General features: G+C 69.3%; 1 protein-coding gene across 1 annotated transcript in view; it reads right to left on the bottom strand.

The window, feature by feature from the left end:
• MYO18A (myosin XVIIIA) overlaps window positions 1–16,932 on the bottom strand; it is a gene marked incomplete at its 5' end in the record, with an annotated part of 32,067 nt that overhangs the window by 13,673 nt on the left and 1,462 nt on the right. Inside the window, 19 exons of the mRNA XM_082008730.1 lie at window positions 282–519; window positions 608–794; window positions 880–1,039; window positions 1,121–1,262; window positions 2,012–2,098; window positions 2,630–2,822; window positions 2,908–2,998; window positions 3,077–3,253; window positions 3,778–3,789; window positions 5,251–5,395; window positions 5,514–5,577; window positions 5,668–5,768; window positions 6,298–6,440; window positions 6,723–6,933; window positions 7,053–7,229; window positions 7,304–7,413; window positions 7,555–7,642; window positions 8,209–8,265; window positions 8,900–8,935. Of these exons, the coding sequence (XP_081864856.1) occupies window positions 282–519; window positions 608–794; window positions 880–1,039; window positions 1,121–1,262; window positions 2,012–2,098; window positions 2,630–2,822; window positions 2,908–2,998; window positions 3,077–3,253; window positions 3,778–3,789; window positions 5,251–5,395; window positions 5,514–5,577; window positions 5,668–5,768; window positions 6,298–6,440; window positions 6,723–6,933; window positions 7,053–7,229; window positions 7,304–7,413; window positions 7,555–7,642; window positions 8,209–8,265; window positions 8,900–8,935 (2,419 nt within the window). The remainder of the gene's footprint in view (window positions 1–281; window positions 520–607; window positions 795–879; window positions 1,040–1,120; window positions 1,263–2,011; window positions 2,099–2,629; window positions 2,823–2,907; window positions 2,999–3,076; window positions 3,254–3,777; window positions 3,790–5,250; window positions 5,396–5,513; window positions 5,578–5,667; window positions 5,769–6,297; window positions 6,441–6,722; window positions 6,934–7,052; window positions 7,230–7,303; window positions 7,414–7,554; window positions 7,643–8,208; window positions 8,266–8,899; window positions 8,936–16,932) is intronic.

Raw genomic sequence — 16,932 nt, 5'->3', positions numbered from 1 at the left:
AGCTGCCAGGAGCCGGCAGCACCAGCAGAGACACCCAATTAAGGCCATGCCTGTCCCCGGCCGCAGATAACGGCCCCGCGAGGAAGGGGGGACCGGGACGGGCCCGCCCTGGGGGAACGGCTGGGGTCTCAGAGCAAGGGCACGTGCCGAAGGGGTTCCCCGGCGGGGCTTTGGCTCCCCAGCGAGGAGATGCAGCCGGGACCCCCACGGCAGCAGGTCGTGCACCGCAGCCCTGGCACCTCCCTGCCCCGGGTGCCAGGGGTGCCGACGGCACGGCTCACCTTGGCGGTACATGCGGAGGGCGTCGAGCAGGCGGGAGCCACGGAGCTGGGCGCGCAGGAGGGGCACGTCCAGCTGCATGAGCCCGGCCTCGCAGTGCTCCGCCGGCAGCTCCAGCTCGCTGCCGCTCACCCGCCGGCACGGCAGAGCCCGGGGGTCCCCACCGCCGCCCGCCGCCTTGGGCAGGAAGCAGTGCACGAAGTGGAGCTTGGACTTCTTGATGCTGTCGATGAGAGCGTCCTGCAGGCAGGGGAGAGCAAGGTGCGTGGTGACACGCAGCGGTGCCCCAGCCAGACCCGGGGACCCCCTCTTGGCACCCCTCACTCACCACTTGCAGCTTGATCTGGATGCAGAGGGACTTCTTCTTGACGGCAGCCACCCCGGTGGTGAAGGTCTTGCGCATGCTGGTGGCCCGGCGCAGGGCCAGCTGGGAGCCCCCCTCCAGCCCTGCCACCGAGCCCGACAGCACCAGCGCCGACCCGCTGCGGCCGGCAAACAGGCTGCTGATGACCTTCCTGCAGAGCACGGAGGGGACGTCACCCCCGCAAAACCACCTCTCCCCCCGCCGCCGTGCCCTCCCCACCCTGGGACCCCACTCACTTCTGCGACTCCTGCAGCAGGACGGAGGCGTTCTGGGAGGCCGGGTTGTGCTTGACGTGGTTGAGCCAGCCCGTGGCATCGTACTCCACCCAGCTGGTCCCCGAGCTGTGACCCAGGAGGAAGTGTCGGGGCTTGTCACTGGGGAGCAGCGGGTTGTGCCCTGCGGGGAGACACGGCACCGATGGGCACGGGACCGGTGCTTCACCAATGCACAGCCCTGTGGTGCCGGGCCCCCCCTGACCTTTCTTGCCCCCTTCCTGGGGGCCATAGTAGGAGAAGAGCCGCTCCAGCAAGGTGTCCTCATCTCCGCCCGGCTGCAGCGCCTCCTCCTCCAGCAGCCACAGCAGCCCCCGCGCCTCGTCCGTGCGGGCCAGCGACCGGACCTGTGGGTGACACCGCGCTTGCACCCGGCCCAGCGCGCCGATGTCCCCCGGGACAGGGATGGGAGGACACAAGGGGACCCAGGCCCGCTGGGGAGCGTGCAAGCTCGGCCGCTGTCAGCAGCGAGGCAACGCGGCACCACGTGAGAGGGCTCCTGCTTGACGGAGACCCAGCAGGGAAAGAGTCAGTACACAACGCCCTGGGCAGCAAGACGCTCGCTGGGGTGCAAAACGCTGCGCACAGGCACCCGCAGGATGAAACCCAGCACAGGGCTGGTGCTAGCAGCCCCCCTTGGTCTCTGCAGCCTCCTCCAGCAGGGACTGGAGCACCCAGGCACTGGAGAACCTTGGGGACCCATGCACCCTGAGGACCAGAGCACCTCGAGGACTGGAGCACCCAGGCACTGGAGAACCTTGGGGACCCATGCACCCTGAGGACCAGAGCACCTCGAGGACTGGAGCACCCTGGGGACTGGTGCACCCCAGGGACTGGAGCACCCTAGGAATAGCCCGCGGGCTCCTTGCCCTCCTGCCTGCGGCACGGGCAGCTCCCGGGGCGGCGGGGGACACCATACCGGCGGATGCACCAGGGACGCAGGCTGCACACACGCTCGCAGCCGCGCTCTCGTGGCCAAGCATTTGGGACGGCCCCTCTCCTTCCCCTAACTGGGGGGCCAGGAAAGCCACCCGGCCACCGCCTCACGCTACAAACTGCCACGACGCGGGCACAGGGAAGCGCGACGGATGCTTACCAGTGCCTGGTGCGAGGGCTGGTCTACAACTGCTACAGAGCCGGAGGAGCCAGGCTCGGCATCAGCCAGGGCAAGCTCTATGTTCTCCTGGCGAGGGGGGACAGAGGCACGGTCAGTCCCCAGCAGCGGGGGAGCAGCAATAAGGACCAGCAGCCGGTCAGGGCGCTGGTCTCAATGAGGTCTAGGCAGGAGGCAGGGCTTTCCCAGTGACCCACCGTCCCACACACACCAGCACAGCACAGGGCGATGCTGGGTGCCGAGGGGGGATCAGGACACATGGCGGGGTCCCTCTGGGCTGTCGGTGCCAAGATGGAGCGGCAGCAGCGATCCTCCTCCCACCACCACCCACAGCCACCCCTTCACCTCCCAGCCTGGCGCGTTTGCTGGCAAAGCTGCCCGGCTGGAGCCGGCGCTGCCGGCAAAGGCACCGCCGGCAGCGGGAGCCCTGGGCAAACCCCTGCTGCGCCGAGCACCATGTCAGCGCCGCTTCGGCTGGACCCAGCCCAGAGCGACTGTGGAGTAAGAAATTGGGGGGATATCGTAGGAGATGCTCGCTCAGAGAGGGGAGGGGAGGGCAGGAGGGGAGGGGGCGATGGTGGCCCTGGGCGTCCCCGTTACCTCCTTGTAGCGCTCCAGCTCGCGGGCGAAGGTGCGCTGGTGGAAGAGGAGCTGCAGGCGCTCCTGGGCGTAGTTGTGGCAGAGTTCCTCAAAGGTGGCCCCTCGGCTCTGCCCCGCCAGCTCGGGGTTTTGGGCCCCGGGGGTGTCCACCACCGTCACCGAGCACACCGAGTGCTGGCTCGACTTCAGCGCCCTGCGGGGGACAAAGCGACGCAGCGGGGTGAGCGGGTGCTGCCGGGGCCCCCCGGCTCTCCCCCCTCCGTCCCCCCAGCACATACCTGTTGAGGAGGGAGATGAGGAGGGTGAAGAGCTCAGAGTACAAGCCGGCCGCCATGCCCTCCAGGCACTCCAGCGCCGTCAGCTTGGGACCTGGCCAAGGCAACGCTGAGTGTCCCCAGCCCGGCGGCCCCCGGAGCCACCCGCCGTCCCCACCGTCCCTCGCCCTACCTGTGCTGGCGTCACCCAGGGGGGGCTCGTCGGGGCCCTGCCGGAAGGAGGTGGATCGCTGCAGGGTGCCCTTGGGCTGGTGCTTGAAGATGGAGGAGGAGAGCTCCTCCAGGCTGCAGCCCAGCAGGTAGGCAGCTTTCTGAGCCCACTCGTGCCGTGCAAACTGCTTCCTCCCGGCTGGAGGGTGGAGAAGGGGGCTCAGGGCCAGCCAGGGCACCCCCCCAAATGGGGGGCATTTTCAGCCAGACCTGAGACGGTCTCAGGGTCCCCCAGCACAGGCTGGGGATGCTGTGCCCAGCGGGAGCACACGGCCGGCGCCGGAGGGTCAGGAAATGTGTTTTGGGGTCTGATCAGAGGGGACGGGGGGTGAACGGCTTCGTGCCTCTGCAGGGCTGAGCCCAGAGCCATGCCGTGGGGTGGGGAGCGGGGGTCACCCCTCGCCACCACGGCCCGAGGACCCCTGGGGCCTGCGACGGTGCGGGGCTCTGAGCTGCCCCAGCACGGGGACACGTCCCTGCTCGGCCACGTGCACCGCGACGCGGCGGGACAGACCGCGGCTGCCAGACACAAGCACACGGATGCCAGGGGAGGGCAGGGGAGGTGGGAGCAGGTTAATGGTGACACGCAGGGACATGACAGCGGGCAGGTGGTGGCACATGGTGGGGGGAAGCCAGAGACACGCGCGGAGAACGAGACTTTACCTTCATCGGCGTCTGCATTGCAAAAGGGCAGCATGCACCATGCAAACAGAGACAGGGGTTAGAAACAACGGCACGCGACAGCGCGGACACGCGGCACGAGGACACCCTCCTGCCGAAACACGCCACGCACAGGCACTGCCATGCCACGCACATGCCAAGCCCGGTCTCCCCCCAGGCATCGCTGCAGTGAGACGCTGTAACCCGGCGCGGGGGGCCCTTCCCTCTGAGCCCCAGCTGCACCGTGGGCACTGGTGCGGAGCGGCTCAGCTCTGCCCCGGGGCACGGGGAGCCGCTGCCGGATCCAGCCTGGTACAAGTGTCAAGGGGCCAAGGAAATGGGGGCTGGTGCGGCTGAGCTGGCTCCGAGCATCCCCGGTGTCCACGAGGTGCAGGGGAGGCTCCAGGAGCAGCACAGAGCTGGGGCTGGGATGCTCCCCCCACGCAGGATCTGGGGTCCCCCCCAGCAAGCCCCAGCGAAGAGGGACCCGCGCCGCCCAAGCACCCGGCTGCGGCGGCTGCGGCGGGGCCCTGCTGCCCTCTAGTGCCTCGAAGCACCCCAAGGGCCAGCGCTGGGTGCACCCCGCTGCGCCCCCGAGACCCCTCCGCTCTCTCTCTCCCCACCCCCGACTCATCTTTTCCCCCCAAGGCTGCAAATTCCCTCGGTGCAGCCGCCAGCCCAGTTCGGGTTGTGCCGTGCCCAGGCCCTCCGGCCGGCGTGTAGCACCAGGGGGGCTTCCAGCACGGGGGGGGGAAGGCGGAAGCCCCAGGGGGAGAGGAGCAGCCCCCTGAAGCCGAATTCACTGCCCCCAGGGACAGAGAGCGAAGCCGCTGCCCGCCAGAGCAAGCCCCACAGCCCATGGTGAGCTCTGGGAGCCGGGGCAGCCCTGCCCCACGCCACCCGTGGTGCCAGGAGGACCGGCAGGGCCATCCTGACAGGCAGCAGGCAAATTTGGGGCTGCCAGGACCCAGCCGGCTGTCTGGGTTGGTTCCGGCACCAGCATCCCAAGTGCCCGTTTCAGCCCCAAAACCAGCACCGCGCGGCACCACCCAGAGCAGAGCCCCCGCGGCTCCCATTACCAGCTCCGTCCGCCAGCGGCTCTGCGGGGACGACACGGGGGAGAGGTGTTACACTGGGGACAGGGGACACACGCACCCCCCAACTCCCCCAGCCCCAGCCAGGCCCCCGGTCCCCCGCGTTGGCAGGGGCCAGCCCAGGGTCTGGGGGTGTTTGATTCCCGCCAGCCAGTGGGATCACCCCGACCAAGGGGGCAAAGCCGGGTACCCCAGAGAGCCCAGGGTGGCCGGGCACTGGCCCTCAGCTGACACAGCCCCAAACACCCACCCCAGGGCTCGGCCATGCTGCGGGGGCCGTTTGCAAGGTGCCGAGGTGCCGGCAATTGCTCCGGGACCCCACACAGCCATCAGCCCCAAGCCTCGGCTCGTTAATGCCTCCCAGCCCTGAGCAGCTCGTTACCTTTCGTGGCCCCGGCGGCTCCCAGGTGATAAATGGCCCCCAGGACGAGCCAGAAGGCTTTCTGCTCATCGCCGGAGATGCCCATCACCTTCATGGCAGCCTGGAGCTTGTTGAACTGCTGGGTCGCCTTCTGCTTTTCCTCTGGCTGCGGAGAGCAACGGGAGCCATCGGTGTGGGAGCCTGGCTCTACGTCCCCCTGCACCCAAATGGGCCAGGGAACCCCGTCCCCCCCAAAGCCCCCCACCCAGCCCCACGGCAGTCACCTTGGAGAGGGGCGCGATGCCGAATACGTTGTTCTCTGCCAGGTGGTTGAAGTGAAGCTCGGTCCTGTAGGGATAAACACGGGGATTGGCCCCACGCAGGAGATGCCGGAGACCCCCCAAAGCTGGGGGCCACGTCCTCGCCCCCCCAGCTCACCGCAGGGTGCTGTCGGAGCAGGCCAGCAGGTAGTAGAAGACATTGAAGGAAGCCTCATTGGCCGGACGCCTGACGACACGCAGCTTCTCCAGCAGCAGCGTCTGGCAGGGGTGGGAGTGTTGGGAACCGTCCCCAAGGGTCCCGCTCCCGCCGAGACCCCTATGGCCCACCCCAGCCTCATCCCTGCTGCCTGCCCAGGGTCCCCACGGAGACGTGAGGGTCTCCCCACCCGCCACAGGGCACCATATGAATGCAAACATCATCCAAGCAACCTGCGAGCATCTCTGGGGTGTCTGCTACTACAGGAGCATGAAGCAGTCCTGTTGAATTTTAAGGGCTCTGCTGTGAGCACATTGGGGTGGCGTCTGGGAGGATGACACCCCGACACCAGGGCTCAGCACGGATCGGGAGCCAGTCTGGGTGCAAACAAAGATGAGAGTGGGATGCCTGGCGGCTAGGCACTGTGAGCACATCCAGGCAGCCGGTGGGGGTCTGCGACAGAGCTTGTGGGCTAGTGTGCGGCCAGGAAGAAATGTCCCCGCGAGGAGGGACCGGTCCTTGTGACAAGAGGAGCCGCCCCGCGAGGATGGACAGGCTCCTGTGCCGAGGGGGGCCACCCAGCCCCCTCACCTGTACGGACGCGGATGCCACCTGCCCAGCCTGGTCGAAGTCCAGAGAGATGATCTGGGAGAAGCGGCTGGCGTTGCTGTTCATGCCGGTGCTGCTATTGCCAAAAGCCTCCAGGATAGTGTAGAGAGCCTGCCACTTCTCCGCTGCGGGAAGAGAAGTGGGGCGGTGGGGTGCAGGGGCTGTGCGGTGGGCAGCCGGAGCCGGCAGCACCGGCCAGGCAAGCGCTGCTGCTCCTGTGCCGTGCTCTGCACCGCGGCAGCCCTCGAGAGCATGGTAAAGGCGTCGGTGTGAGAAAGTGAAAGCGTGCCGTGTGCCATGGCGTGCGTCCGGCTGCTGCCGGCTGCGGGAGGCTGTGGAGGGCTGTGACCGCAAAGCAAGGGGCGTGCGCAGGCGGCACAGGGACCCGCACCCCGATGGGGACTCACCGGAGAAGACCTTGCCGGTGCTGCCGGCGATGGTGGCGAGGTACTGGACAAGGTGCTGGCAGTTGGTGGTTTTGCCGCTGCCGCTGGCGCCCAGCAGCACGACTGCCTGGTCCTGGCGGCTCATCAGCATGCTGCGGTAGGCAGCTTGTGCCACCGCATAGATGTGCGGGGCCGTGTCCTCCCTGCGGCACCCTTTGAACATGTGCATGACCTGGGGAGGAGGCGAAGCAGGTGAGGGTCAGCACCCTGCCACCCCCACCGGCTCCCTCTGAGCAGTGGCACGGCTCCCAGCCGCCTGTCCCCTCCAGTCCCCGCCGGCAGCAGGGTCACCTTCTCAGAGTACATGGAGGGGGAGCTCAGCGGGTTGATGATGACCATGGTGGGGCCGGCGTAGGTGTGCAGGAGGTTGCCGCCGTAGCGCTGCCGCAGCGTGTGCAGCACGCTGGACTCATTGAGGTAGAGGAGGCTGGCGAGGTCCTCCACGCGGTCGCAGGAGGGGGGGTTCGCCTGGCAGCAAGGAGATGGGGGTATCACGTGGGGAACAGGGGTCTGCCTCGCTGTCCCCCACCTCGCAGCCCTACCTTCTCCACGTCGTCCTCCTCCACCTCCAGGACGGCTCCGTCATGGTCCAGCTTCACCTTCACCTTGCCCTCAGGCAAGGGGCTGCCTTCCTCCGGCCGCAGCTGGCTGCCTGCGAGGGGCAAGGGGTGCTCAGCGGGGCCGTGCCGGCGGGCCTCTGGGGACACCACGGCCGTGCCAGGGGGGCTCGCTGTGCTGCAGGGAGGACGGGGTGCCCCGTGTCCCGCTGGCGCTGGGCTGACCCCCAACTCACCCAAGGAGAAGCCATCTCTGTGCACCAGCCACACCTTCTCGGTCTCGTACCAGGCCTCCTCGGCCGCTATCTGCTCCTCTGTCTTGGCCTGCGGGACAGCGGGACATGGGGTGGTCGCAATCATCTGACACCCCCCCCATCTCACCCCCTTCCCACGTCCCTGGGGCTGTAGGGAGCAGGGCTGCCTGGCCATGGGGCCACATGCCAGGCAGCCACGGCCACCCTCCGCAAGCCCCAGCCCCTCTCAGCACTTGTCCCCAGCTTGCCCGCTGGTCCCGCACACCCCAGCGGGCTCACGGCTGCGGAGCCCACCAGGGCCCTCCCATGGCTCGTGGCAGACGTGAAGTCACAGTGGCCCACGAGCGCGTTCACCGTGGCCACCCTGGGCAAGCCTGGAGGGGCCGAGCTCCCAAACCACAGCCCAGAGAGCGGGCACCCATGCCAGCCACGTGCCGGGATGCAGGGATACCGGGCATGCTGTGGGGACACAGGGCAGGGGCACACCGTAGGGACACAGGACACGCTGCAGGGACATAATGGAGGGACACAGGACACGGCACAGTGATGGCAGAGTACCGCGGCATGGGAAATGCCGGGCTGGCACAGTGGGGACGTCCCCCCCACCTGGGAGCCGGGCGAGTCCCAAAGCCAAACCTGAGCTGCAGCAGGGACGGGGCCAAAGGGGGCTGCCGGGACATCGTCCGCTTGACCCTGGCGAGGCCGAGAGACAGGGGTGAAGGCGAGAAGGGTTCATCTCTGCCCCACAGACAGCATGGAAAGCGGCGGGGGGAAGCGAGCTGGGGCAAAGCGCCACCATGCCAAACCCTTGCCAGCGTTCCCGGTGCCACGGCCACTGCTGCGGCCAGCGGAGTGGCAGGCCCTGCACGGCGCTGGGGACACACGGAGCCAGGAAGGACGTTGGCCATGAGGCTGTGCTGCTGCAGCCCCGGGGCTGGGGGCCACTGTGCCGACCCGCTGTGAGCTCTGCCGGCACCGCGCGCCACGGCTGCTTTGGCATGAGCCCCGTGCTGCTGACGCTGGGTGCTCTGCCCCTTTACATCCTGCTCCTCACCCCTGCCCGCCCCAGCTGTGCCACCTCCACCAAGAGCACCCTCCCAGGACGCACGGCTCTCCGGCGCGGCCCCGCTGGGGAGAGGCACCAGCACCGGCCGCCTGGCACCCTCCGACCCATGGGCGATGCGGCAGCCCATGGAGTGGGGCAGGATGGGGAAAGCCTTACGCTCCAGCACGAGGCGCGGGCGCAGACGCCGGCCCAGCGGCAGACAGAGGATGGCGGGGGCTCGCTGGCGGAGGCAGAGGGCTCCTGAGGACGGGGGTACGGTACCTGGCTGGGTGCCGAGGCGGAGGCGGCGGGGTCCAGCTAACGGCAGCGAGGAAGGAGGAGAGAGAGAAGAGAGGGGGTGAGAGGCAGAGAGCAGCAGCAGCACCGTGAGATGCCACAGGGCCCCGGCACAGCCACAATCCCCACAGCACCACCAACCCAGCCGCTGCAGCCGTGCCCGGGCTGCCGCAGGGATGCCACCAGCGGGGGCTGCTTGGCGTCACGGCTCCCCATGGCCAGGCACGCTGCTCCGGGCAGCGACCCCCAAAGCCCACCGGCAGTCCCAGTCGTCCGTCCCCTGCTGCCGGTGCCACCCAGAGGGGGACCACGGGACTGGTGGCCAGGCACAGGGGTACAATCAACCTGCGCGGAGCACGCGGCAAGGCCGGCGCAGCCGCGCGCTGCCCACAGCTCCCCGTCCCCGGGCGGGCAGCACGCCAGCGCCAGCGCCCCTGGAATTACAGAAGCGGTGAAGATCCTCTCCAGCCGGCGCTGCGCCTCCTCCGACGGGCTCAGCTGGCACACGGGGCCGGGGGCAGCCTGGAGGCAGAGCACTGTTAGCGCCAGGCCGGCCGCCCCGCAGCCCCCGCCGCCTCCGCCGGCCCGGCGCTCGCGGCACGCAGGCGTCGGAGGGGCTATCGCGACGGCTTTCCCGGCCCTGCGGCCCGCCAGCGCTCACGGCGGGTACCGGGGCGAAGGCCGGCGCAGACCTGCCAGCGCGGAGGTTGGCGTGGCCGGGGTACCAGCGGGTACCCACAGCGCCCAGGGACCCGGGTCCCCACTCCCACACACCTGCTGGGGGGGTGCCGGGGCGGTTTTCACAGGGCTCGGCCGCTTCTCGCTGGGCTGCAGCTTCTTCTCCGCACGAGCCGGGGGGGAGACAAGGGGCAGCATGATGGGGCGGCCGCAGCGCACACAACTGCCCCAATAAGTGACCCCCCCCGTGTCACCGCACACCTCAAAACCACCGCAAACCATGCGGGTGAGCTCACACCACGCTGCGCCGGGCGGCACAACCCCGCCGCCGTGTTAGAGCATCCCCCGCCATGCGCACACCGGTACCTTGTGCCTCTCCAGGGCGGTGGGTTTCGGAGCGGGCGCCTTTGTTGGCTCCGCTTTCCCTCCCGAAGGCTGCACCGGTGGCTCCGGCTTGGCTTCGGTGCCCGAGGACAGGGACGGCTTCGCGTCCCTCCCGGCCGGCTCGGGGGACTTCTCCTCCCGCCTGTCCCCCGGCCGGAGCCGCGGCCGGTGCTCTTTGGTTTTGCCCTTCGCCATGAGGGTTTTGAGCCCCGCTGAGATCTCATCCTTGGGCTCCGGCTTGGCGGGGGCTGCCGGCACAGCCGGGGGAGGCGGCACGGCGGGGGGAGCTGGGATGGCGGCACGGCCCGTCTCCTCCTTCCTGGGGGGCGGCACCGGCTCGGGAGACTTGGCATCTCGCCCTGGCTCCTTGGCACTGCCGGTGTCCTCCCCCGGCAGGACTTTGCGGACCACCTTGCGCACCACCCGGACCACCCTGCGGCGGGACAGCCCCTGGCCGTCGTCCCCTTGTGCCTCGGCGGCCGGGCCCTCCAGCCCGTTCATAGCCGCCCCGTTCAGCACCGGCTCCGGGCTCTTCCCTCTCCCGGCGGGTGGCTCAGGGCTCTTCGGGGGCTCAGGATTCGGGGGCTCAGGATTCGGGGGTGCAGATGCCACATCCTTCAGGCTCTCTGACTGCAGCCACAATGACACCGGTGTGAGTGGAGGTCCGGCGGCGCGGCGCCTGCCGCTGCGAGCGCCCGCTGCTTGGGACGTGGTGGTGCCCGGGGCTTTGTGCCCTGCCACGGGAGCATAGCTCCCGGCCAGACCCCGGCACCGAGGGCACAGCACCCAGTCACGTTCCCCAGCCAATCTACAGCCCTGCGCCGGACCCCAGGGCGGGGAGCGACGGTGACCTCCCCGGCCCCGCGTGCAGGGACCCATCGACCCTTGGGCTGCCGGTAATGGGGGTAAAACCCAGTGCTCAGGGCACCAGCAGCCTCTCTGCAACGGGCAGGGCAAGCCGCAAGATTTCCTCCGCCAACAGCTTTGGCGGGCAGCGCAGGAGCCAGCACCGTAATCGTGGGGCGCGCACCAACCCACCGGGGTGCGCAGGGCAGGGGAGGCGGAGGGGGAGAGAGCACTGCGCGCCGACAGCCGGGCATCCCTGCCGAAAACGGCCGCCACCCTCCACACGCTGCCCTGGCGCGGCCACCGGCACTCCCCAGGGACTAGGGCGGGTGCGGGGGGGACGCTGAGCCCAGGACCCTCTGTGATGTCCCCAAGCCCTGGCACAGGGTCTGTCCCCACCGAGGGCGAGCCCCATCCGCGACACAGCTCCACCCTGCCCGTGCCCTGCGACACTTACAGCCCCATCCTCCTTCCCGGGTCTTTTCACAGCTAAGGATTTGTCCTCGTCCTTGACCTGAGGGTCAGACAAACAAGAGGAGCGTGTTTCAGCCCGCCGCGGGGCCTCGCTGCCGGAAAAGCCACAGGCACCGGGAAAAGCCACTGGGACCATCACTCCGTGCCAGGGGGGCACAGGAGGCTGCTGCATGAAACAGCCCGATTTGCAGCCCGTTGCAGCCCCTGGGATGAAGACGTGTGTCCTTCCAGGCCTCCCGGTGGCCGAAAAAGTGGGGGGAAGCGCGGAGATACGTCCCGGTTATAGCAAACCCCAAAGGTGGGAGCGGAAAGCGCTCTGCCCGCCTGTGCCCCCTCCTCGCGCGCAGCCGGCGAGCGAGCTGGCACAGCGAGCCCCGTCGCCGCTCCCCACAGGGGCTCTGCCTTTCCGCACGTCACCCCGCCGGGCGTCACAGCACGTTTTAGGTGTCACCGGCTAATCTCTGCGGCAGCCGCACCGTGGGCCGTGCCAAGCTCCCTGCCGAGCGCGGTGACCAAGGGGTCTCTGGGGGGGTGGGCAGCCAAACCCCCCACTGCCCTGGGCCGTGCCTCACGTGGCGCACCTCACGGGCAACGCTCGCCGTTGCCGTCGCACAGCTCCCGCAAGCGCTCGGGGCCGGCCGGCGGCACCGAGGTGGCTCACGCCGTGTCAGGGGCTGCACCAGCCACTCGCAAAGCGGTCGTTAGTGATGGCGGTCGTTAGTAATTGCATGCGTGGCCACGTCGGTGACGTCGCAGCCGTGCTGCGGTGGGGCGCGGGGCAGCTCCCCGTTTGCTCAGCGCGGTCCCCCGGCATGGCAGCGCAACGAGGGGCTGGGAGCACCGCTCCCAATGTGGTGCTGGAACTGGGCAAAGCGGGGGAGCTGATCGGCAGCGTGCAACAGCGTGACCCGAATGTGGGGCGCGGGCAAACGTGCGAGAGACTTCCCTTCTGCTCCCAGAACGCAAACCGGGATGAAAACGCCATGACGATGTCTCATGGAGCCGCAGCCCTGGCTGGGGAGAGAGGGAGAGGTGAGACGGGCTGGGGCCAGCACACGGGACACCGAACCATGGCACAGGGTACGAGCACGTGCCCTTCCCCGCCAGCCCCGGGAGCCCAGGACCCTCGGGAACAGGGGTCTGAGCCCATCTGGCCCTGCGCAGCGTAGGAGCAGGCAGTGCCTACAGGAAGGGCTCTGGGGACCCGCAGGTGGCCAGGCTGAGACACGACAAAACTCATTGTGCAAAAAAAGCCCCTTTAGTCAGACCACAGGACCGTGCCCCAGTTTTCCCCCCGGGGTGGGCCAGCCCGCTGTGGTAAGCAAATGCCAGGGTGAGGGAAGAGATATTTTCTGCCCCGGGTGCCCGGCTTGCCCTGACAGCCGAGGTTTATTCTGAGCCTGACGCTGTGCCAGCGGCCAGGCAGCCCCGGCAAGACCCACCGCCCCGGCCGGCACCGCGCTCCGAAACCCAGGGGGGTCGCAGCCGGGGCCGTCAGGGAGAACTCCCCGCCCCAGGGCTGGGCATGGCGCAGAGGAGCATCCGGCCACCGAACCAACTCGCCCGTCGCAGGGCACGTCGCTCCGTCCCGGAGGGGTTCCCCGTCACCCCCCCCCAGCGTGAAACGCCGGCGCCCGGAGCACAGGCTGGGCACAGGGGTCCAGAGACAAACTCGCCCGTGGGTCAGAGCCCCCAGACCCTCTGCCCATGGCGCTCCCACCTCCACACAGCCTGGCAGCACCCCAAAGGTCCCTGGAGAGCACCGGCGTCAGGGCAGAGGGTTGGGGTCCCCGAGGAGCTGCCAAAGTGCCCCGGGGGCGGGTGCAGCCTCGCAGCCCCTGACCCCAATGCCAGGACTGGCCCCCACGTGCCCCCCTTGTGCTCCCCCATGCCGTGCCAGGCACGCTGGGAGTCCCCACCTTACCGCAGGGTCGGGGCGAGTCGGGAGTGGGGTTTCTGCCGGGGCGAGCGCGGCGCAGAGCGGTGGGAGAGGCGTGCGGGGCGGCAGCCAGCGGCGCGGGGACAGCTGGGCTGATAGGGCCACCCTAAAAATAGCCGAGGAATGCGAGGGCCCCGCCGGCGCGCGCAGCAGCCGCAGGGAGCGCCGGGGGGGGACACGCGGGCAGTGGGGCCTCGCCGCCACCGCCGCCGCCGCCGCCGCCGGAGGAAGTGATGTGGGCTCATGGCAGCCCGGCGCCGCGAACTGCCTGGCCTCCGTCCCACCGCCTGCCCTGGGGGGAGCGGGGAAAGACGGCCCCGGGCCGAGCGCAGCTGTGGGGCTGGGGGGAGCCAGGGAGGGCCCTGTGCGGCGAGGGACGGGGTTGCGGGCTCCTGCACCCCGGGGTCCCACGGCGGGGTGCCTGGTGCCGGAGCGGGTGCCCGGCATCATGCCAGGCAGAGCAGCCCCAACGCCGCTTGCTCTTCCCTTTGCTTTCCCATGAACACAACGGCCCCCCAAAACGCCCCCAGGGACAGACAGCCCCCGCCCCGAGGCAAGGGCCAGCACCACGAAGTTGTGTCGGCCCAGCAGCCCCCCGGCACGGCGCGGCAGCCCGCGGGAAAGCCGCTTTTGTGGCAAAGCTGCCTCTGGAGGACCAAGGTCTCCCTGGAAACAGCGGGAGCGGGGCAGCGGGCGAGGGGCCGGGGGCCTCCCCGCGCGGGGCCTGCCGGGAGGAGGCCGGTGGCGGGGAGCCAGGCACGCCGGCGGCGTGGAGGAGAGGCGGCGACTGCCCGGGCACGGTGGGGACCCCAGCCGGCGCCTGAGCAGGTCCCTGCCCGACCCCGGGGATGCAGACGTGCCCCGAGCCAAGAACCACTCCCAAAGGGAGCGGGGGGTCCCGGCCTGACCGGGAGGACTGCGCTGACGGTGGGCTGGAAACCCCCATGCCAGGGACACCAGCACCAGGCCACGCACCTCCTGGCCCGCGTTAACGCCAGATTTCACAGCACCGCCCTGGGGCCGTCGCCACACGGCAGCCCCGGCCCCGCTCCACACTGGGCGCACGCTGGGGAGAGGCGACAGCAAACAGCTTTGGCAGGGCTGGCATGACACGGCAGAGGTGCCCACGGTGTCCCCAGGCAGCACTGGTGGCAGCCACTGGGCTATTACCGAAAAAGTCGCAGTCACGTCCCCTGACACCAGGAACAAGAGGCTTTGGTGAGGGCACCGGCACGCAGAACCGCCGCAGCCCCATCCACGGCGAGCCAAACCCGCACAGACCCAGGCGATGCAGCGTGGTCCTGCCTTCCCGGGGGTGCTGAGCTTCCCCGAGGCAGGGCGCGGAGCCACCCGCCAGGGAGGAGCCCAGCTCCTGCGGGCCACCTCCACCGGGACCCCCAGCCCGGCCGTGCAGCCACAGCAGCGTTTCTGCCTGGCCAGCAAGTTCTGCTCGTTCCTCCACTGGGAACTTCGTCAGAGATACACCGACCCCGCGGACAAGCCTGCCGGACATAAATCCCCTCCCCAGGGCCCCTTGGGGACCCCTGCACCGAGGGCACCCGGCAGCACCATCCCTATGGCAAGGGCAGAGGAAGAGCCAACCCAAGAGCTTCCCCTGGAGGAAGCGCGGACAAAAGGCAAAAGGGCCTCCGGTACGATGGGAGTCCCACAGCCCCCACGCCACGTCCCCCCGCCTCCCCACAGAGTCCCCTGGTGGGACACGGGGCACCGTGGCACGGTGGCCTTGCACCCGGGGGACAGCGACTTCCAGGGACCAGGACGTCCGTGGCCGGCGGCTGAGCACGGCCCGCGGGGTCTGCCGGCACGGCTGCCGAATGCCTGTGGTCCCGTTGAAGTACTGGAGCAGTCGGAGGCGTTTCTGGAATATTTCTGCCCGGCCGGCGCACGCCTGGGCCCTGCCAGAGGAATTTTGCTGGTAAATAAATAAATACAAGCGCGGAGCCGAGCCAGCCTGGCTGCCCCGCACCGGGAGCAAGGCTGGGACACAGCGGGGGCTTTCACCCGGTCCCTGATGCCCCACCCATGCCGTGCCACCAGCCAGCCCCCAGCACACCCCACAGCACCGAGAGGCCCCCCAGCCACGGCGGGTGCAGCCCCTGCCTGGCTGTGGCGTGGGTCCGCGGGGACGAGGGCGGCTCAGCGTGGCCCCTGCCGAGGGGGTTAAATCCCCTGCGGTACGCAGGGAGCCCGGCACCTTCCCCGCTCCAGCCAGGGAGGGGCTTCCAGAGCAACAGCCCAAAATATGTCTATAATTTCCTGTTTCAAAAAGGATCATTTTTATTTAAATTAGGACCAGAAACATTCCAGGGAGCTTAGCGGGGCCTGGGGGAGAGCCGGGCCTCCCTGTGCGCCAGCACCTTGCGCAGCCCTACCGGGTGAGGGACCCCGGACTGTACCCTGCACCACAGCCGCGGCTCCCCGGCACCGGCAAAGCCGCAGCACGTCCCCCCGGTGCACCCTTGCACCACGCCGGAGGAGGACAGCACCCTGTGCCAGGAGCTGCCTGTGCTGCCGCGGCACCCAAAGGTGCCACAAACACGGTCACTGCCACCCCTCTGGCTGGCTTCCTCCGGCTGGTGCCATCTAACCGCACCAGGACCCGGCGCGAGGCCATACGCTGCAGCCTCTCCCCCGCAGCCCCAAGGGCACCGGCATCTCCTCTTCCTCCTTCCCAGCCGCAGCACCGTGCCCTTGGCGGGCGCATCGCCTCGCCAGCCCCCGCACGCTGGCATCGAGCGTGCACCTGCTCCCACGCCGGCGTGCCGCAGCACGGGTGGCAGCCACGACCCCCAGCTCCACGGTCCCCCAGCCCCACGGGGTTATCCAGCCAGGGGTTACCCCAGCGGCACAGCCGGCATTGCCCGGTGACGCCTGCCGGGCTCCGGGGAGGAGCTGCCGGAAAGCCAGCGCTCCAGCTCGGCTCAGACTCCACCCCGCAGTGCCGGCGCCTGCTCGGGGAGCACATGGAGCCCCACGGCCACCGCCACGGCATCCCTGCACCACGGCCACCCTTGCTTCGTCCCAGCCGCCGCCCCGCAGGGATGGGGCCCTGCCGCGCTCAGCACGGCTCTCCCCAGCGCAGGCGACCTGCTCCGGGGGCACAGGCACCCTCCTCTCCTTGAGGAAGGCTTAAAAATAAACTAAACAAGCGTGGTTATAAGTTAAACCAACGCCGTGCTGCACCCCGCTGCCACCATGGAGGGTGTCCAGCCCCGCAGGCTGTCGGCATTTGGGGGCATCTGCGGGGACACTGGCCGGCCAGGACGCGGGTTAGCCCGCGGCAGCGGCGCCGGGCGGCTCACACGGGAGATGTGGGTCACCCAGCCATTAAGTTTCTATTTATACAGCACCAGCCACACGCATAAGGCTGCGCACGCTGCCGGCAGCTCCTGTCCCCCGGCACACCACGCTGCCCTCCCTGGTCCCTGGGGAGGGATCCCAACGTGGGGAGGCTGATGCGGGCAGCGGGGTGGGCAGCGGGGCGGGCAGCACCCCTTCTGGAAAGCAGCATTAGGAATTTCCGAGGAGCAAAGCTCCTTTCCCTGACGGACCGTGCTGCTTCCATGACCCAAAAGGGACAGACTTGCCCCAGGTGACACAGAGCTGGGCTCTCCTGGAGCCCCTCTGGCAGGAGGAAGACCAAACCTGGCAGCACACCGAGCATTTGGGGGGAAAA

This window comes from Phaethon aethereus (assembly GCF_964289735.1).
Source record: "Phaethon aethereus genome assembly, chromosome: 19".
In the NCBI taxonomy this organism is placed as follows: domain Eukaryota; kingdom Metazoa; phylum Chordata; class Aves; order Phaethontiformes; family Phaethontidae; genus Phaethon; species Phaethon aethereus.
This window is presented reverse-complemented; position numbering and strand designations above follow the sequence as displayed.